A 17,778-nucleotide genomic window follows, 5' to 3' on the forward strand; every position below is an offset into this window, starting at 1 on the left:
GCAGCCAGGCACTGGTTCAGCACATTGACAGCCTCACCTGAAGAGGATGAAAAGGAGAAATAGAGCTGCGTGTCATCAGCATACTGATGGCAACGCATTCCAAAGCTCTGGATGACCGCACCCAACGGTTTCATGTAGATGTTGAACAGCATGGGGGACAGAACTGACCCCTGCAGAACCCCATACTGGAGAGTCCAGGGCACCGAGCAATGTTCCCCAAGCACCACCTTCTGGAGGCAACCTGCCAAGTAGGAGCGGAACCACTGCAATGCAGTACCTCCCACTCCCAACTCAGCCGGTCTCCCCAGAAGGATACCATGGTCGATGGTATCGAAAGCTGCTGAGAGATCAAGGAGAATCAACGGAGTCACACTCCCCCTGTCTCTCTCCCGACAAAGGTCATCATACAGGGCGACCAAGGCTGTTTCTGTGCCAAAACCAGGCCTGAAACCCGACTGAAATGGATCCAGATAATCGGTCTCATCCAAGAGTGTCTGGAGCTGGCCCGCAACCACTCGTTCAAGGACCTTGCCCAGGAATGGGACATTTGCTACCGGCCTATAGTTGTTAAGATTTTCTGGGTCCAGGGAGGGTCTCTTCAGGAGTGGTCTCACTACTGCCTCTTTCAGGCAGCCAGGGACCACCCCCTCTCGCAGAGAGGCATTAATCACCTCCCTGGCCCAGCTGGCTGTTCCATCCCTGCTAGCTTTTATTAGCCAAGAAGGGCAAGGAGCCAGCACAGAAGTGGTTGCACGAACCTGTCCAAGCACCTTGTCAACGTCCTCAAGCTGCACCAACTGAAACCCATCCAAGAAATCGGGACAAGGCTGTGCTCTGCATACCTCACTTGATTCACCTGCTATAACACTGGAGTCTAAGTCCTGGCGGATGCTAAAGATTTTATCCTGGAAGTGCCTAGCAAATTCATTATAGCGGGCCTTAGATGGTTCAGGACAATCAGATGCTGTGGCATCCCCATTTATTTTATTATTTATTTATTTTATATTTATTTAATTTAATTTATATACCGCCCTAAGCCCAAGGGCTCTCTGGGCGGTGTACATAAAATAAAGCAATCAGGAATATATAAATACAATACTACAATAGAATCAAACCAACAAAGGTAAACAAAAATAATCAAACAGTAACAAAATACAACAATACATATAATAATACGCATTAAAATGCCTGGGAATATAAAAAGGTTTTCACCTGGCGCCGAAAAGATAGCAGCGTCGGCGCCAGGCGCACCTCATCGGGGAGACCATTCCATAGTTCGGGAGCCACAACCGAAAAGGCCCTATTTCTAGTCACCACCCTCCGAGCTTCTCGATGGGATGGTACTCGGAGGAGGGCCTTAGATGTTGAGCGCAGTGTCCGGGTAGTTTCATATTGGGAGAGGCGCTCCACCAGGTATTGCGGTCCCATGCCGTGTAAGGCTTTATAGGTCAAAACCAGCACTTTGAATTTAGCCCGGAAACAAATAGGAAGCCAGTGCAGACGAGCCAGAACGGGTGTAATATGAGCGGACCTTCTTGTCCGCGTCAACAATCTGGCCGCTGCATTCTGGACTAACTGTAGTTTCCGAACTGTCTTCAAGGGCAGCCCAACGTAGAGCGCATTGCAGTAGTCCAATCTAGAAGTTACCAGCGCATGAACGACTGAGGCGAGGTCGTCACTGTCCAGATAGGGACGTAGCTGGGCTACCAATCGGAGATGGTAGAAAGCATTCCTTGCCACTGAGGCTACCTGAGCCTCAAGAGACAAGGAAGAGTCGATAAGAACTCCCAAGCTACGAACCTGTTCTTTCAAGGGAAGTGTAACCCCGTCCAGAACAGGGTGAACATCCACCATCTGGGCAGAGAAGGCACTCACTAACAGCGTCTCGGTCTTGTCTGGATTAAGCTTCAGTCTGTTAGCTCCCATCCAATCCATTATCGCGGCCAGGCAACGGTTTAGTACGTTAACAGCCTCACCTGAGGAAGATGAAAAGGAGAAATAGAGTTGCGTGTCATCAGCGTACTGGTGACAACGCACTCCAAAACTCCTGATGACTGCACCCAGCGGCTTCGTATAGATGTTGAAAAGCATGGGGGACAGTACCGATCCCTGTGGGACTCCACAATGGAGAGTCCAGGGTGTCGAGCAGTGTTCCCCAAGCACCACCTTCTGTTGACGACCCACCAAGTAGGAGCGGAGCCACTGCCAAGCATTACCCCCAACTCCCAACTCCGTGAGCCTTCCCAGAAGGATATCATGGTCGATGGTATCAAAAGCAGCTGAGAGATCAAGGAGAATCAACAGGGTCACACTCCCCCTGTCCCTCTCCCGACAAAGGTCATCATACAGGGCGACCAAGGCTGTTTCGGTACCAAACCCAGGCCTAAAACCGGATTGAAACGGATCAAGATAATCAGTGTCATCCAAGAGCCCCTGGAGCTCTAAAGCATTCCATAGTTTTTAATGATTTACACTGTCAAAGGCTTTGCTGTAAACTATAAAGCACAGGGTGAGTTTCTTCTGAAATTCGTTGGTCTGTTCCATTGTCCAACATATGTTTGCGATATGATCTCTGGTGCCTCTTCTCTTTCTAAATCCAGCTTGGATGTCTGGCATTTCTCGCTCCATATATGATAAGAGCCTTTGTTGTAGAATCTTGAGCATTACTTTACTTGCATGGGATATTAAGGCAATAGTTCGATAATTACTGCATTCCCTGGGATCCCCTTTCTTTGGAATTGGGATGTATATTGAACTGTGGGCCATTGTTTAGTTTTCCATATTTCTTGACAATATTTTGTCAAAATTTGGACAGATTCAGTCTCAGCAGCTTGTAGCAACTCTATTGGTATGCCATCTGTTCCTGGTGATTTGTTTCTTCCAAGTATTTTAAGAGCAGCTTTCACCTCACATTGTAACGTTTCTGGTTCTTCATCATACGGTTCCTTCATGAATGAGTCTGTCATCCTTGCATCTCTTTTATAGAGTTCTTGATTGTATTGCTTCCATCTTCCTTTTATTTCATCTCGGTCAGTGTGTTCCCCTGTTGATTATTCAGCATCTCTACTCTTGGTTTAAATTTTCCTTTAATTTCTCTAATCTTTTGGAATAAGGGTTTTGTTCTACCTTTTTTGTTGTCCTCTTCTATTTCTATACAATAGCTATTGTAATAGTTCTCTTTGTCCCTACATACTAGTCGCTGTATTTAGGGTTCTGACCATGTTTCTATCTCCTCTTGCTTTTGCTTTCCTTCTCTCTTTAACCATTTTAAGGGTTTCTTTAGTCATCCATTGAGGTATTTCTCTCTTTTTAACTAGAGGTATTGTCTTTTTGCATTCTTCCCTGATAATGTCTCTGACTTCACTCCATAGTTCTTCTGGTTCTCTGTCAACTAAGTTGAAAGCCTCAAATCTGTTTCTTATTTGCTCTTTATATTCTTCTGGGATGTTATTTAAATTGTATTTTGGCATTATGATTGCTTTGTTGTTCTTCTTTAGCTTTACTCTGATTTTCGATATGACCAGTTCATGATCTGTACCGCATTCTGCTCCTGGTCTTGTTTTTGCAGAAAGTATGGAACTTCTCCATCTTCTGCTCCAATTATATAATCAATTTGATTGCTATATTGACCATTTGGTGATGTCCACATGTACAGTCGTCTTTTCGGTTGCTCAAAAAATGTGTTCACAAGAAACAAATTACTGGCTTCACAGAATTCAATGTCTTTCTCCTGCTTCATTTCTGTCTCCTAAGCCCCATTTCCCGCAATTCCTAGTTCTTCTCTGTTCCCTACTTTTGCATTCCAGTTCCCCATGATTATCAGCACATCTTGTTTTGGTGTGTGATCAATTTCTTCCTGGACTTCTGTGTAAAATCTCTCCAATTCCTCTTCTTCTGCATTTGCCGTTGGAGCATAGACTTGGATGATGGTTATGTTAATAGGTTTCCCGTTTAATCTCATTGATATCACTCACTCAGACCTTGCGTTGAAGCTCCTAATTGCTTTTGCTACATCACTTCTCACTATGAAAGCAACCCTATTTCTTCTTAATTTCTCATTTCCTGCATAAAATATTTTGTAATTGCCTGATTGAAAATGTCCCATTCCCATCCATTTTAATTCACTCACGCCAAGTATTGTAATGTTGATACATTATCTGAAATATTATGACCTTATCCAGCAGCCCCCTTTGAGATATTGAAGTTGTTTAAATAAAACCCTACTCATAAGAACGTAAGAAGAGCCTGCTGGCTCATCTAGTCCAGCATTCTGTTTGAACAGTGGCAGTTCCTAAGCAGCCACTGTCAAGAGTGCCCTGCCTTGAAGACTTACATACATTTTACGGGGTGGCTAAAGAATCTTACAAAGACATGTTTGCAAGACTCCACTCCTAACATTAAGCCAGTGGTTCCCAAACTTTTCCCCAGGGACCACTTCAAAATTGTTGAAGGTCTTGGCAGACCACTTCATGATTTTTCTGCCTATTGTAGCAGTTGTAATTCCATAGAATTCCAAGTGTAATTGTCAGGCCCAGGATGTGACTCAGGAACCAGACCAACGGCTGTAGTTAATTCGTGTTTTATTAGGGTAATGTCCAAACAAAGACTGCGTTTTCTCATGAAGCAATACAGGGATACAGGTCCTGCGGCATTGGGAGAAAGTTGACACAGCAAGGGACTTCTTCCCGCCTGTTCTTTAAGAAGGGGCCAAACGGGCGCGCAATCTTTCGCTCCTCCTTAACTGCCCCTCAGGTACTGCCCGCCTTCCCCCCCTTCTCTCCTGTCTTTTCAGCTGTCTGCGTGTGCGCGGTGAGGGGGGAAGCATCACCCCCTCCTCTTCTGAAGTTTCCGATTCCAGGATGGGGGATAGGGGAGGGGCTGATGGTAAACTGCCTCCCCGCTTTTCGGCTGTGAGCAGCCCTCCCTCTTTCCCCTCTTGCTCTGAGCCTGAAAGAGGGGGAGGCGTGAGAATGTCCAGGGAGGGCTCAGGCTCCCCGTTGCTAAGCGACCTTATCACTGGCAGTTCCTCTGTTTCGTCTTCGCTCCAAAGGGGGGAAGTTCCTCCCCCTTCCTTCTGCCATCCATCCGAATACTCTTCTCCCAACTCTCTGGGATCCAGCTCCCCAGGATTGGGATCCCAGCTCTGCCTTCCGACAGTAATGCAATAAAATTCAACATAAGAAATAAAACAAGCAATAAAAATAAAAATCAATGTGAGCATTCAGTGCGATGGATGTGCCCTCTCCCATCTTCAGCCACAAATCCACAGACACACTGTGGATTACCTGAATGAAGCCCACAGACCATTGGTGGTCCACAGGCTATCGTTTGGGAAGCCTTGCATTAAGGATCACTATTTTGAGGTAGCCATTTATGCATTGCCAAAAAAAAGGAAATGCACCACTAAAAATAAAAAGATAAAAGAGGACTCTGATTTGAACAATAGTTGCATGTGTTAACTTAAAATGTATAAATGTCAATTTAAAAAGAAGGACTAGTGATTATATTTACATTTCAGTAATAGGCAAAAACAACCTTTGTGGTTTAAGAGTGTACCTATAGCCAACAGATATTTCTGTCAAACTTTAAAAAAGCAGGGAAATTGGGCAGCTATAGTGACTGCACCAGGGAAGCAGGAGACCTGACCTCTCTGAGATATTGTACTGCCCTACAAATTTGTCAAAATGCAAACACAATTGGGTTGGTCTTTCACAGTCCAATCCACTGAGGGGAGGAGGAGGGAAGGTTTGATCATTTGCATGCTTATTGAGTTCAGTGGGATTTACTCCTGTGCAATCATGTTTAGCATATGTAAAACTGACCATTGGGGAAAGGGGGAGAAGAGAGAGGGATGGAGGGAGGGCTGGAGTGGGCAGAGGAGAAGGAAGAAGGAAGAGGGGAGGGGAAGAAGAAGGGAGAAGAGAGGGGAAAGACAGGTCTGATCATTTGCATGCTTATTGAGTTCAATGGGATTTACTCCCATGCAATCATGGTTAGGATAGGTAAAACTGACCATGGGGGAGGGTGACAGGGGAGAGAAGGAGGAAGGAAGGGGAGAGGGAAGGGGGAGGAGGAGGAAAGGGGATTGGAAGGGGAGGGGGAGGGGCAAGAAGGAGGATGAGGGGAGGGCCGGTTTGATCATTTGCATGCTTTTTGTGTTCAGTGGGATTTACTCCTGTGTAATGATGCTTAGGGTAGGTGAAACTGATTTGGGGAAGAGGGAGGGAGGGGAGGAGGAGAGCAGGGAGGGGGAGGGGAGGAGGAGAGCAGGGAGGGGGAGGGGAGGAGGAGAGCAGGGAGGGGGAGGGGAGGAGGAGAGCAGGGAGGGGGAGGGGAGGAGATTGGGTGGGTGGGCACTGGGCAAAGGGGAAGCCCCTTTCCTTTCCAAAAGGAAAACACTGTGAATAGTATCATTCTTTTTCAGGGTTTTCCCCACCTCTTTATTCTACAGCAGGCACATGTAGCCTCCCACCCAAATTTAACTAAAGCTGTCCCTGGACACATCCACACCAGGCCTTTATTTCACTTTAGACAGTCATGGCTTCTCCCAAAGAATCCTGGGAAGTGTAGTTAGCGAAGGGGGCTGAGAGTTGCTAGGAGACACCCTGTTCCCCTCACAGAGCTCCAATCAGAGCGGCTGACTGTTCAACCCCTCTGGCCACTGGCGCTCTGTCAGGGGAATAGGAGTTCTCCTCTCAACACCTTTCACAAACTACACTTCCCAGGATTCTTTGGGGGAAGCCATGACTGTCTCACCTGAAACAAAGATCTGGCATGGGTGTGGCCCCCTGATTAGGCAAGCCCAGCAGCTGTGAGTCTGGCTTTTAGAACACTGACAGTTGGTTCTTACTGAGCATGCCCGACATCATTGGGTTCAATGCTAAATTTCTTAAATTAATTAAAAATCAGCTAGGCATTTTTTTTTTTACTTTTAAACTGCAGAAGATGAAGATCAGAGTATGGGGCAAGGTTAGTAATAGGATTACAGGTACTCTGTGAACATGGCTGATTTTTAATTAATTTCAACAGATTATGACAACTCTGACAGAAAAAAGTCTGAAAGGGGTCTGGTTTCTCTCTCTTTTTATACTTTGAACTCTCGATTTGCTCTGACTATTTTGTGTATAACCATGAAAATTTAGAGGGTTGTTAAGCAAGTGTTTCTGAGTTCAGGTAAGTTTTGTAAGGTTTTGTTTTGAAATGAGCTTATGGGAAGCATCAGAATGGCATGGCAGGATATTTTCAATTTAACATTGTGGAATGCAAAAAATCTATGCTGGCTATAGTATACAGCCACTCCTGGTGGCAGACCATGACCAATTGACCTATGTGCCTGCTCAGCCAAATGCTCAGATGCTGATGGGAAACATCAAAGCCTTTGTTCTCTCTCTCATATTAGGTTTATTTATCTTTAAACTGAACTTCAAATAGAGTGGAACTGGGGGGGATTCATCCTGAGAGCCACATTGCCTCATAGACAGCCTTACAGGGGTTGCATGCCATGGGTAGGTGGAGCTAGTCACCACTGGGTGAAGCAACAACTGAGCAGGCAAGAGGTTCATAACAGGCCAACGAAAGTGATTCCCCCCCCCAGTTTATATTTGGACAATGTATTTATTTATTTGATTTATTAGTCACCCATCTGGCTGGTTATCCAGTCACTTTGAGAGATTTACACAAGAAAGCATACAAATACTTTAAATCAATAAAATCACAACCAAAAATAAATAGGGACCCAACCCTCCCCAAAAGCCTGCCTAAAACGCCAGGTCTTCAAGGCCCGGCGGAAGATCATCATAGTAAGGGCATGGCACAGATAATTTGGGAGGGAATTCCACAAAGTGGGGGCCACAGTTGAAAAGGCTCTCTCCCTAGTCTTCACCAATCTCGCTGTTTTAAGTGGTGGAATAGAGAGAAGGTCTTTCAAGGCTGATCTCGTTGAGCAGCATCCCCGATGGGGCTGGAGACATTCCTTTAGATAGACGGGGCCAAAACCATGCAGGGTTTTAAAAGTCAGAACCAATACCTTAAACTGGGCCCGGAGAGCAACCGGTAGCCAGTGCAACTCCTTCAACACTGGAGTAATGTGATCTTGCCAGCAGCTGCCCTTGATTAGGCGAGCCGCCGCATTCTGTACCAGTTGTAACTTCCAGACCATTTTCACTGGTAACCCCACATAAAGTGCATTACAGTAATCTAGGCAAGAGGAGACAAGGGCATGTACTACCGTTGGGAGCAGATGGTTAGGAAGGTATGGGCGCAGCCTCCGTATCAGATGAAGTTGATACAGCGCCGCCCGGCTCAGCGCTGAAACCTGAGCTTCCATGGACAGCCGGGAGTCAAGAATGACCCCCAAGATGCGAACCTGGTCTTTCAGGGGCAAACGCACCCCATTGAGCATCAGGTCAACATCGCCCAGCCTTCCTTTGTCACCCACAACCAGTACCTCGGTTTTATCGTGGTTCAACTTCAGCCTGTTTCTACCTATCCAGTCACTCACTGATTCCAGGGTTTCTACGGCCAGCCTCGATGAAGATTTAAATGACAGATAGAGCTGCGTGTCATCCGCATATTGGTGACATTGCAGCCCAAATCTTCTGAAGATAGCCCCCAGCGGCCTTTAGATAGATGTTAAACAGCATCGGGGCAAGAATAAAACCCTGTGGCACCCCACAAGTAAACGGCCAAGGGACCGACATCTCATCCCCCAATGCCACCCTCTGGTACCTGCCAGAGAGGAAAGAATGGAACCACTGCAATACAGTGCCCCCATGCCTAACCTCTCTAGGCGATCCAGAAGGATATCGTGATCAACTGTGTCAAAGGCCACTGAGAGATCAAGGAGGACAAGGAAGGTGCATTCACCCCTATCCAACGCCCTCCTCATATCATCCACCAAGGCCACCAAAGCTGTTTCATTCCCATGTCCAGGCCGAAAACCGGATTGAAATGGATCTAGGTAAGCCACTGCCTCCAGATGCGCTTGTAGCTGCTTTGCCGCCACCCACTCAACCACCTTGCCCAGAAGCGGCGTATATTTAAACAAAATGCTGAGCCATTTACAACATAGGTTAAAACATATTAACAGCAAATACAAATTTCAACATTCCATAAAACACACTGAACTAAACAGAGCACCCTGTTTAGTATCAAAATAAACTAAACACATACAAATCAACTACAAATGTACTCGGGAAAAATCAACAAACATAGCAAGCAATGAAACAAAATATCCTCTAATCACCAGGAATTAAAAAGTTACAAATGAAAATCAATTATAAGCTATAAATTCAACGTTTTTAAATAACATGATAGACATAGGACCGTAGGAAGCTGACTTAGACCATTGGTCCATCCAGCTTAGTGTTGTCTACACTGGCTGGCAGTGGTTCTCCAGGGTTTCAGACTGGAGCATCTCTCAGCCCTACTTGGAGATGCTGGGGGTTGAACCTGGGACCTTCTGCATGCAGAGCAGATGTTCTACCACCGAGTCATGGCCCTGCCCCCAAATCTTACACAATGCACAATTTATATATGGAATTCTCTGCCACAAGATGTGGTGATGGCTAGTGGGTGCCTATTGACATTAGGCAGGTGCCTTCATTGTACTGTTTTTCACATCTGCTACAAACATTTTTTGTTCATGCACGTCTACCCAGGCATGTAGAAATTATTATGCTTTTTATCTGTTTTTAACTCATTGTTGGTTTTACTATTTTGAATGTTTTTGAATTCCTGTTTTTAACTGTTTTTGCCAATAATTGTATTGTTTTAATTCGGCTGTAAACTGCTTTGAGGGTTTTTTTTACAATGAAGTGATATATAAATATTGTAAGTAAAATGCATAAATAAATTTCAGTGTCACTGTGGCCCTTGGGTCTCTTTCTTCTTCTAGGGATAAAGGAATCTGCCTTATACCAACTCAGGCCATTTGACTATCAAATATGTTTATTAATTACACAATCTGTAAAGATATTTATAGTGCAATCCAATGTTTGTTTACTCAGAAGCAAGTCCCAATGTATTCAATGGGGCTTACTCAAACTGGGAAGTGTGCAGAGAACTACAGCCTCAAGTGATAAGGAACTTGTTCTTTCAACAAGCCTTTTAAGTTGAGACCTTATCCCAGTCTGAGTCTGTGTTGGAATTGCTTTTTAATATGTTTTTAAACCTTTCCTTTTTAAAAAAAATGTTTTTAAAGCTTTTTAAAAATGTTTTCAAAGATGTTTTAATAGATTTTAAAGTCTGTTTTTTATGATGTTTTAAAGTGTTTTTAGTACTTTTGTTTGCCACCCTGGGCTCCTACTGGGAGGAAGGGCAGGATATAAATCAAATAATAAACTTCATTCACCCAACCCAAAATTCAGAATCATGCCTCTTTAGGCTGTTTTCCAACTGTTTATTCTTGCTTTATGGTGATTGGATTTTAAAGGGATTTATTTCTTATTGTGAGTTGCCTTGGTTTCCAATCACCAACCTAATCACAGGGTTGTTGGAAAGACTCCACACACACACACACACACACACACACACACACACACACACACACACACACACACACACACACACACACACACACACACACACACACACACACACACACACACACACACACACACACACACACACACACACACACACACACACACACACAGAGCAGATGTATAATACAGCCCTTATAATATATTGTCAAACCAGCTGGTCATTGCAAAAAATCAGTATTAGTTTCCTACATAATAAAAACTGTAATACCTAAGTAAGCCCTGCCTAATTGCTTTAAAAGAGGACTGGTGGAGGACAGAAAGATTTAGAACACAAACACAATTCTTTTTTACATTCACTCAAAAGTCCCATTAATTTACAGCACGTTCATAACCATGTCTACTCAAGAGTAAGTCCTATTGAATTCAGTGGGATTTACTCTGGGCATATGGGATTAGTATTGCTTTTACCCCACAAAAGCAAGTATTGGGAAGGTTTTCAAAACACTCCCGAGGATCTGACTCCTGCACACAAGAGGAAAAAAACCTGAAATGTATATACTTACCCAATTTATGAGATTTTCAGATTGGAGGGGGGAACCACCATTTTCTGGCATTGCAATGAGGTTTTCTAGACACTGCCTCAGGTCAACCAAACACAACCCTGGCTTCACTTATTGGCTGCAATCCTGAACGGGCGGGGTTAGAGCTACGAAGTGCTATACAGGACAGATTTGTTTTTTTAAAAAAAGATTTAACAGTCGGAGGGGCAGCTGACATTTTGATGTGTATCTCGAGAACCGGACCACCTAGAAACTTTTTTTTTTAATTAAAGCTGAGAATCCGGGCCACCTAATGGGCTAAGTGGACACCGGGTGGCATGGAAAGAATCCGGGTAAAACCTGGCTAACCGGGCAATATGGTAACCCTAACTGTAGACAACATTGAGCCAGATGGACCAATGGTCAGACTCTGGCTAGGTAGCTGGGAACTCAACTTGCATTCATACCAGACCCACTACAAGATACATGCAGAACTCTGGGATGACAAAAATTAGTGCTTACTCTATTGTTGCTATATAGGCAGGTGTGTGTTTTCAAGGGGATAAGGTTCAAGAATGATCTTTTTTAAAACCCTAACGTCAACTATTAACTCCCCACGCCTCAGACTGGATTTTTAAATACCATAGTCCTGTTACTTTGAAATAAAGTTTAAGACCCACCTCTTTGAGTTCCAGCTATCATTTCCTCCTTGGGCTTAGCATAAGAAAGGTCGAGTCGTTCCTTTTGCTCTCTTTCTTAATCATAAATTTTAAAAGAGGCTGAGGAGCTCCCACTCAACGCTGCCATTTTTCAAGCGTCCAAGCCCCACCCCCGAATATTTGTTTAGTTTTGAAGAAAAAAATTGTGATTTCTTGCATGCATCAGTGGCCAGCTGTGACACCAATAATCACAACAAGCACAAGCAGCAGAGGTCTGTAGTGCATCCGGACAGAGGAGTGGGAGACAGAGGCACTCTCATTCCTGCAGTGATACTGTTTATACACTATAATTCATTTTTCATATAACTGCAAAAGTTGAAAAAGCTCTCAACTTGAAAAGGTGCAAAATGTTCAGGGAATTGCCACATATGGGGGGGGGGCTAGTTCAGAAAAAAAGCAACAATGAACATCACAAGAGGTTTGAAAAATTATGCCTCTGTAGAATCGTAATTGCAGTGAGCTGCGTAGGCCATCTAGTCCAGTCTGCTTGGTGGAAAAGAAGGCACGTCAAGTTCTTCATCGCAATACTAGAAACCAGAGGCATCTATCAAAGCTGAAAGGTGGCAGTTTCAGGACAGACAAAAGTATTTTTTTCAGATAAAGTATGAAAATCACTTCCACAAAATGATGCCCACCAACTAAGATGGCTTTAAACAGAGAATTGGACAAAATTAATGGAGAATAGTTTTATCAACAGCTACTAGTCATGAAGGTTATATGGTACCCACCCCTCCAGGTTTCAGAAGCAACTGCTGGGGAGCAACAATGGGAGAAGGCTTCATGTCCTGGTGGGCTTTCCAGAGGCATCTAGGTTGGCCTCTGTAGGAGACAGGATGCTGAACTAGAGGGCCTTTTGGTCTGATCTAGAGGAACTCTTATGATGCATCTTTTTTGAACAGACAAATCTTTTGCACAGTTCTCTGCTGTAGTTACAAAAGGAACAGAGAACTACAGAATGATTTAGCTTCATTAGTGTTTCTTAAACTTTACTCATCTGCTTCTTTCTCAAAGTATCTCTTTGCTGTTAAAATGCATAGGTGGGGATCCGAAGAGCTGTTATAAACTCACCCAGGAGAGTGTGGGCATAGGATTCCTGTCTTAAAATAGCAGACCCGAGCCATATCGTGAACAAGCTTCTGAAAGCCCCCTGCCGTTTTCAAAGTGGTTTGCTATGTGGTATGGAGAGCTGATCCAAGACAGCCTTGTAAGGCATGAAGAACTACCTGTGGCTTTTTCTATCCTAGCCTTAGTCTTTAAAAAAATATCAGATACTGAGTACCTATTTCTCAGGTTATAAGCCTGAAGTAGAAACCACCTGCAATAGTGGAAGCTTTCCAAGTTGCCTGGGCTATCCTGGAAGTTAGAAGGTACCTTAGGGGCAATCTAGTCCACCCCCTGCTTAATGCAGAATAGTTTACAGCATCTCTAGCAGATAGATGGCCTCTGTTGAAATCTCTAGCGGAGAGCCCACAATCCCAGCTCTTTCCATCATTCCTCACAGAACTTGGTTTCTAGACCCTTCAACTCTCCTAATCATTTTCTCTGGATATGCTAATTTGTCTGTGTCCTTAAAATGCAGTGCCCAGAACTAGACAGTATTCGAAATGCAGCCTGACATGCAATGAAGGGGAATGATTTTATTCAAAGCATTTTTCACCTTCCTTTCAGCTGTACAGATTGCCAGACCAGGTTATAAATCAATAAAAAAGTCAGTAACTGTCCTTAGGCTTACAATCAAAAAGACATGACACAAAAGAAAAAAAGGAATAGGGAGGAAGAAAAAAGTAAACTCAGTTGCTAGTTTTTAGAATTACCAGGTGGGATGGGCAGTTCAGGTAGCCTGTGGAATGGCAACTGCTAGATGACAGCTGAGGAAGAGCCAAATGGCAGCTGGTCTCCCAACAAAGCCTACAGAATAGCCCTGCCTCTCATCTCCCTCTGCTGCACCCTGATGTTGAACCTCTGCTCACCCACGAGGGCTTGGGAGAGGGAAGACATGAGCTTCAGACTCCCCAGCTGCCAGGAGGCGCGGAAGACATAGGAGTGGTGGAGTCTCAACAAGACCTTGGGAGCGAGTGTGAGGGTGAGTTCGGGTCAATTCTCACGGATGGAGCAATATCCGAAGAGAGCGCGCCACCCCCAGACAGATCAGAGGAGCCATCGGAGGTTGCCTCCGAGCGTGTGTTAACTCCCTCTTCACCGAGCGGCTCAAGGGAGCCTCCAAGTGTGTCTCCGCCCCCCGACCTAGAGCCTGTTGCTAAGGAGCCGGTTCTTTTGGATGAGCCACTGGAGGCACGCCCCCCGTCACCCCGCTTGCAACACCGTAAGAAATGGACAGGACAGAGGCCGGACTTGCGCAGGAGTCAGAGATTACGATCAAAGACTTTCCCTACTTAAGACTGCAGCTTTCCAGTTTAAGCTGCTGAGTCAACTTCCTTCACATGTTGCAGAGCATGTCTAGAGTTTAGTTAGGGAATTCTAGTGAGCTAGCGTAGAGATTCTTATGAAGCGCACTGCTTTTGATGTATCCATTACTTTAATAAAACAAGATTTAACTGCACCTGTGTCTCAGCCTCGTGGATCCCGCTCTGAACGGGACACCTGATGGAACTATTACTTCTCCCAATTTGGGCAGTTGGCTTCTGTTAAGGCAGCCCAATACTGCATTGGCTTTTTCAAAAGCAGCTGCAGTGCACTGATGGTTCATGTTCATTGTGATCAATATTATACTCCAAATGCGGGTATCAGCCTTGGAAGTAGGCCTCTAAAATTGGTCAAGTTGGTTCTGTGCAGTGGTGTAGTGGTCTGGGGTCTTTGACCCCTTACTTTTTTGGGAGCAGGGTCCCAGCAGGATCCCTATGACTCCCCCAACCTGTGTTAACCTCTAAGAAGAGTCTTCTAACATGCTCCCTTGTCCTTTCCTGCTGATAGGAGCTAATCAGAGTGAATGGAGGTGAGTCACCCACAAAGGAGACTCTTCTCAGCAGCTAACACTCTCCCCTTTCATGCTTATTGGCTCCTAAGGACTTCTGTTGTTGTGGGAGAAGGCATTCACAAGGATCTCATTCTCAACCCCACAGCAAAAAGGGTGTGTGCTGTGACTATCACGAAGGGACCCTGCACTTCTGAATTTGCCACTGCACTGCTTGTTCTGTGTGGCAACATGAAAATAATAGGAAGCAAAAGGAACTTCCACTGAACTTCTGAAGAGTTTGCATACAGGTACCATTCATTTCTATGGAGCTTGCACTAGAGTTCCTATTTAAAGGATTGCACTCAGGACAATACATTTCAAAACTGCAGGCCACATCTTTGGGGGCCATGAAGAAGAGTAAGGCATGAAACATTTTAATTCTTTTATTGATAACACTTTCCAGACTTTGCAAACAGGATTGTTTGATTAAAACCATGAAGCACAAACGAAAAATGTCCAGTCAGAAAAATGTCCATGCTCTGCTTATGGGAAGACACAGCAGCTGTGTCCTGGCTCTGAGAAGGAAACCTTGCATATTGAAATCCTGGAAATCAAAAGCTGTAGTGGAAGTTTTGTGTTTGTTTTGCAAATAAGGCATATTAAGAGTTTTACACACTGATAATGAAGTATGTTGCATGGGGCTGAAATGTGCAGAACACAGTTATTTCTAAACATCTTTAACAGAAAGTTTCTTCAGAGGGCTCATTTGGCTTTTTCAACCTAGAAAGAGAAAGAGAATGCTTGAGGGTGCTTTCAGGACAGCCTCCCGCTTCAGACAGTGTCATTCAGTATACGTTGTTCCACCATGTGTATGTTTTAGGAAGAACATAAGATGTTTTAGGATTAACTTTGCCAAGGAATTTATAGATCAAGGTGATGTACAGATGGAGGGGAAGGAATCAATACTGAATTCTAATTAACAGAAATTCCCAAGTGATTTTGACTAATTACATGAACATCAATTGACTCTTTATGCAAATATTTTGGTCTTTTAAAAGATGTGGTAATAGCCAATGAACACTGCCTCTCGAATAATCTCCACTCATTTTCCCAAAGGAAAGGCGAGTTACCCTTATGCAGTAAGCCAGGAACCAAACTGTACTTGCTATCTTGATGCAGCAGCTTTTTTTCACCAAAGGGAAAGATCTGCAGCTCGGACACTCACCAGCCTCCCTAGTTAAGAGGTAGCAGCAACGATGCCCACTTTCTGGGCAGCTTCTTTCTTGGCTTGGTGAGCTTGCAGCACAGCCACCGCCTCCTCCACCTGGGACGGGAAGAAACCAGGTTCAGTGTCACTCTCAACCAAGGAAGCAAAAAGAGATATACCCTCGAATGTCTGTGGCAGCGTAAAGACAGCGGGGACAGCCATTACCTTTGAGCGGAGGGATTCTGGAGACTCCAGCATGTGCAGTAACTCTGAGTTATCAATCTCCAGCAGCATTCCTGTGATCTTGCCCGCAAGGCTGAGATGCATAGCTTGGATCAGCGGGAACAAACGTTCTCCTATGGAAACAAATCAAGCCAGTCGAGAAGGAGGGTACCACTTGAGGCTTACACAGCCAGGCCAATTTTGGTGAGAAAGATACTCAAGTGTGTGGGTATTTTGAACTTCTGTACCATTCTGTACTATTCAGCTAAGGTAAGTCTTGGCCAATAAGGGGTTGTGGCAGGAGATCAACAACGAAGGCTGAAAGCTTCCCAAGTCATATTAAATGTCAGGGAGCATTTAAAAATCAACATACAAGGCTCTAAGTTCTCTATGAAGCAATTTGCAAATTAAGATTAAGATTATTGTTGTTCATTGCGACTTTGGTACACACAAAGTAAGAGATTCTAGTGAAACTTGATTCTACAAGATGCCTATGGCACCTCCTACCCCAAAGAGATCCCCAATCTCTCAAGGGCTACAAAGGACTTGCTTACCCAGCATCTGTTTTTGCTCTTGGGGAGGGGCAGCTGCTAGCATGGACGCAGTTAAAGGCTCTTGTCCTTGCACATGGACAGCAGGCTGAGGGGCCTATTAGATAAAGGAGAGAGAAGAAATTGGACACTAACATAGCAAGTGAAAAGGTAATTGGTTTATTTGTTTTGAAGCAATACAATTATCAAACAATTATAGCAAATTATAACAAGCCACCTTTCTAGAAGGCACAGGTCAACTAAAATGTTTAAGAGAATAGTGCATCTTCCTCACAAGAACTATGCTTTCATTTTGGAACTCCTTCAAGTCAGGGAATGGGAGCACATCATCAAGCATTAAAACACAGTGAATGGTTTGGGGAGAAATAAAGAGTTATTCTCTCAAAATCCTCAAATTTTGAAACTGATGAACAAGAAGAAAGGCTTAAATCTATCAGCCAGGTTCTTTAACAAAAGAGCAAGAATGGGCTGCATAAGCTCAGTATTTATTTGCCCTATTTATATACTGCTTAATCACCAGAATTTCTCAGTAGGGTACATAAAAATTCCAAAAACACAATGGCTAAAATCAATTAAAATTATAAAAACAGAGCTTCCTTATAATGCCTGCAGGAATACAAAAATCTTTGTCAAGCACCTGAAGTTCAACAGGGAGGGGTCCTGTCTGATCTCAGCTGGGAGTTCTATGCTGAACGCATGGCTTCTGGTGGATACAAGCTGTGCATATGAGCCATGAGGGACCACTAAGAGAGACTCGCTGAAGATCTCAATGACCAGGCAGGAATTGGGTGTCCAAGATGTCCTAGACCCAAGATGTTATGGGCCTTATCAACTGATAAACAACCTTGAACCTGGCCCTGAACCATATGGGCAGCCAGTGCAAGCTTTTATGCACCACTATTAAGTGCTGGCGGGAGTCTTCTCACAACAGTCCCAAGATAATGACAATTTGCCCTATCATATTACACTAGAGGCAGGATGCCATTCCCTTGAAGTTAGTGTAGCAAACATCTGAAGGGGGTTCTTTAGGCTACTTCACAGTTACCCAGCGCAAAGCTGAGTGGTTCATTTCTGCCCAGACTGTACATGCTCATGGTAAACTAATTGTCTGAATTATACGTAATGAAGAACAGCTGCTGTTT

General features: G+C 44.3%; 1 protein-coding gene across 2 annotated transcripts in view; it reads right to left on the bottom strand.

The window, feature by feature from the left end:
• Positions 1 to 15,084: 15,084 nt before the first annotated feature.
• The window catches only part of PABPC4 (poly(A) binding protein cytoplasmic 4), a 37,989-nt gene continuing 35,295 nt past the window's right edge, over positions 15,085 to 17,778 (bottom strand). For both annotated transcript variants that reach the window (XM_061596311.1, XM_061596310.1), the window contains exons 12-15: positions 16,640 to 16,733; positions 16,089 to 16,219; positions 15,882 to 15,980; positions 15,085 to 15,436 (exon numbers count right to left, since the gene is read on the bottom strand). In XM_061596311.1, coding sequence (XP_061452295.1) covers positions 15,894 to 15,980; positions 16,089 to 16,219; positions 16,640 to 16,733 — 312 coding nt within the window. In that variant the 3' untranslated portion in view covers positions 15,085 to 15,436; positions 15,882 to 15,893. The remainder of the gene's footprint in view (positions 15,437 to 15,881; positions 15,981 to 16,088; positions 16,220 to 16,639; positions 16,734 to 17,778) is intronic.

The sequence above is a fragment of the Rhineura floridana genome, chromosome 15 (assembly GCF_030035675.1).
Source record: "Rhineura floridana isolate rRhiFlo1 chromosome 15, rRhiFlo1.hap2, whole genome shotgun sequence".
NCBI lineage: Eukaryota > Metazoa > Chordata > Lepidosauria > Squamata > Rhineuridae > Rhineura > Rhineura floridana.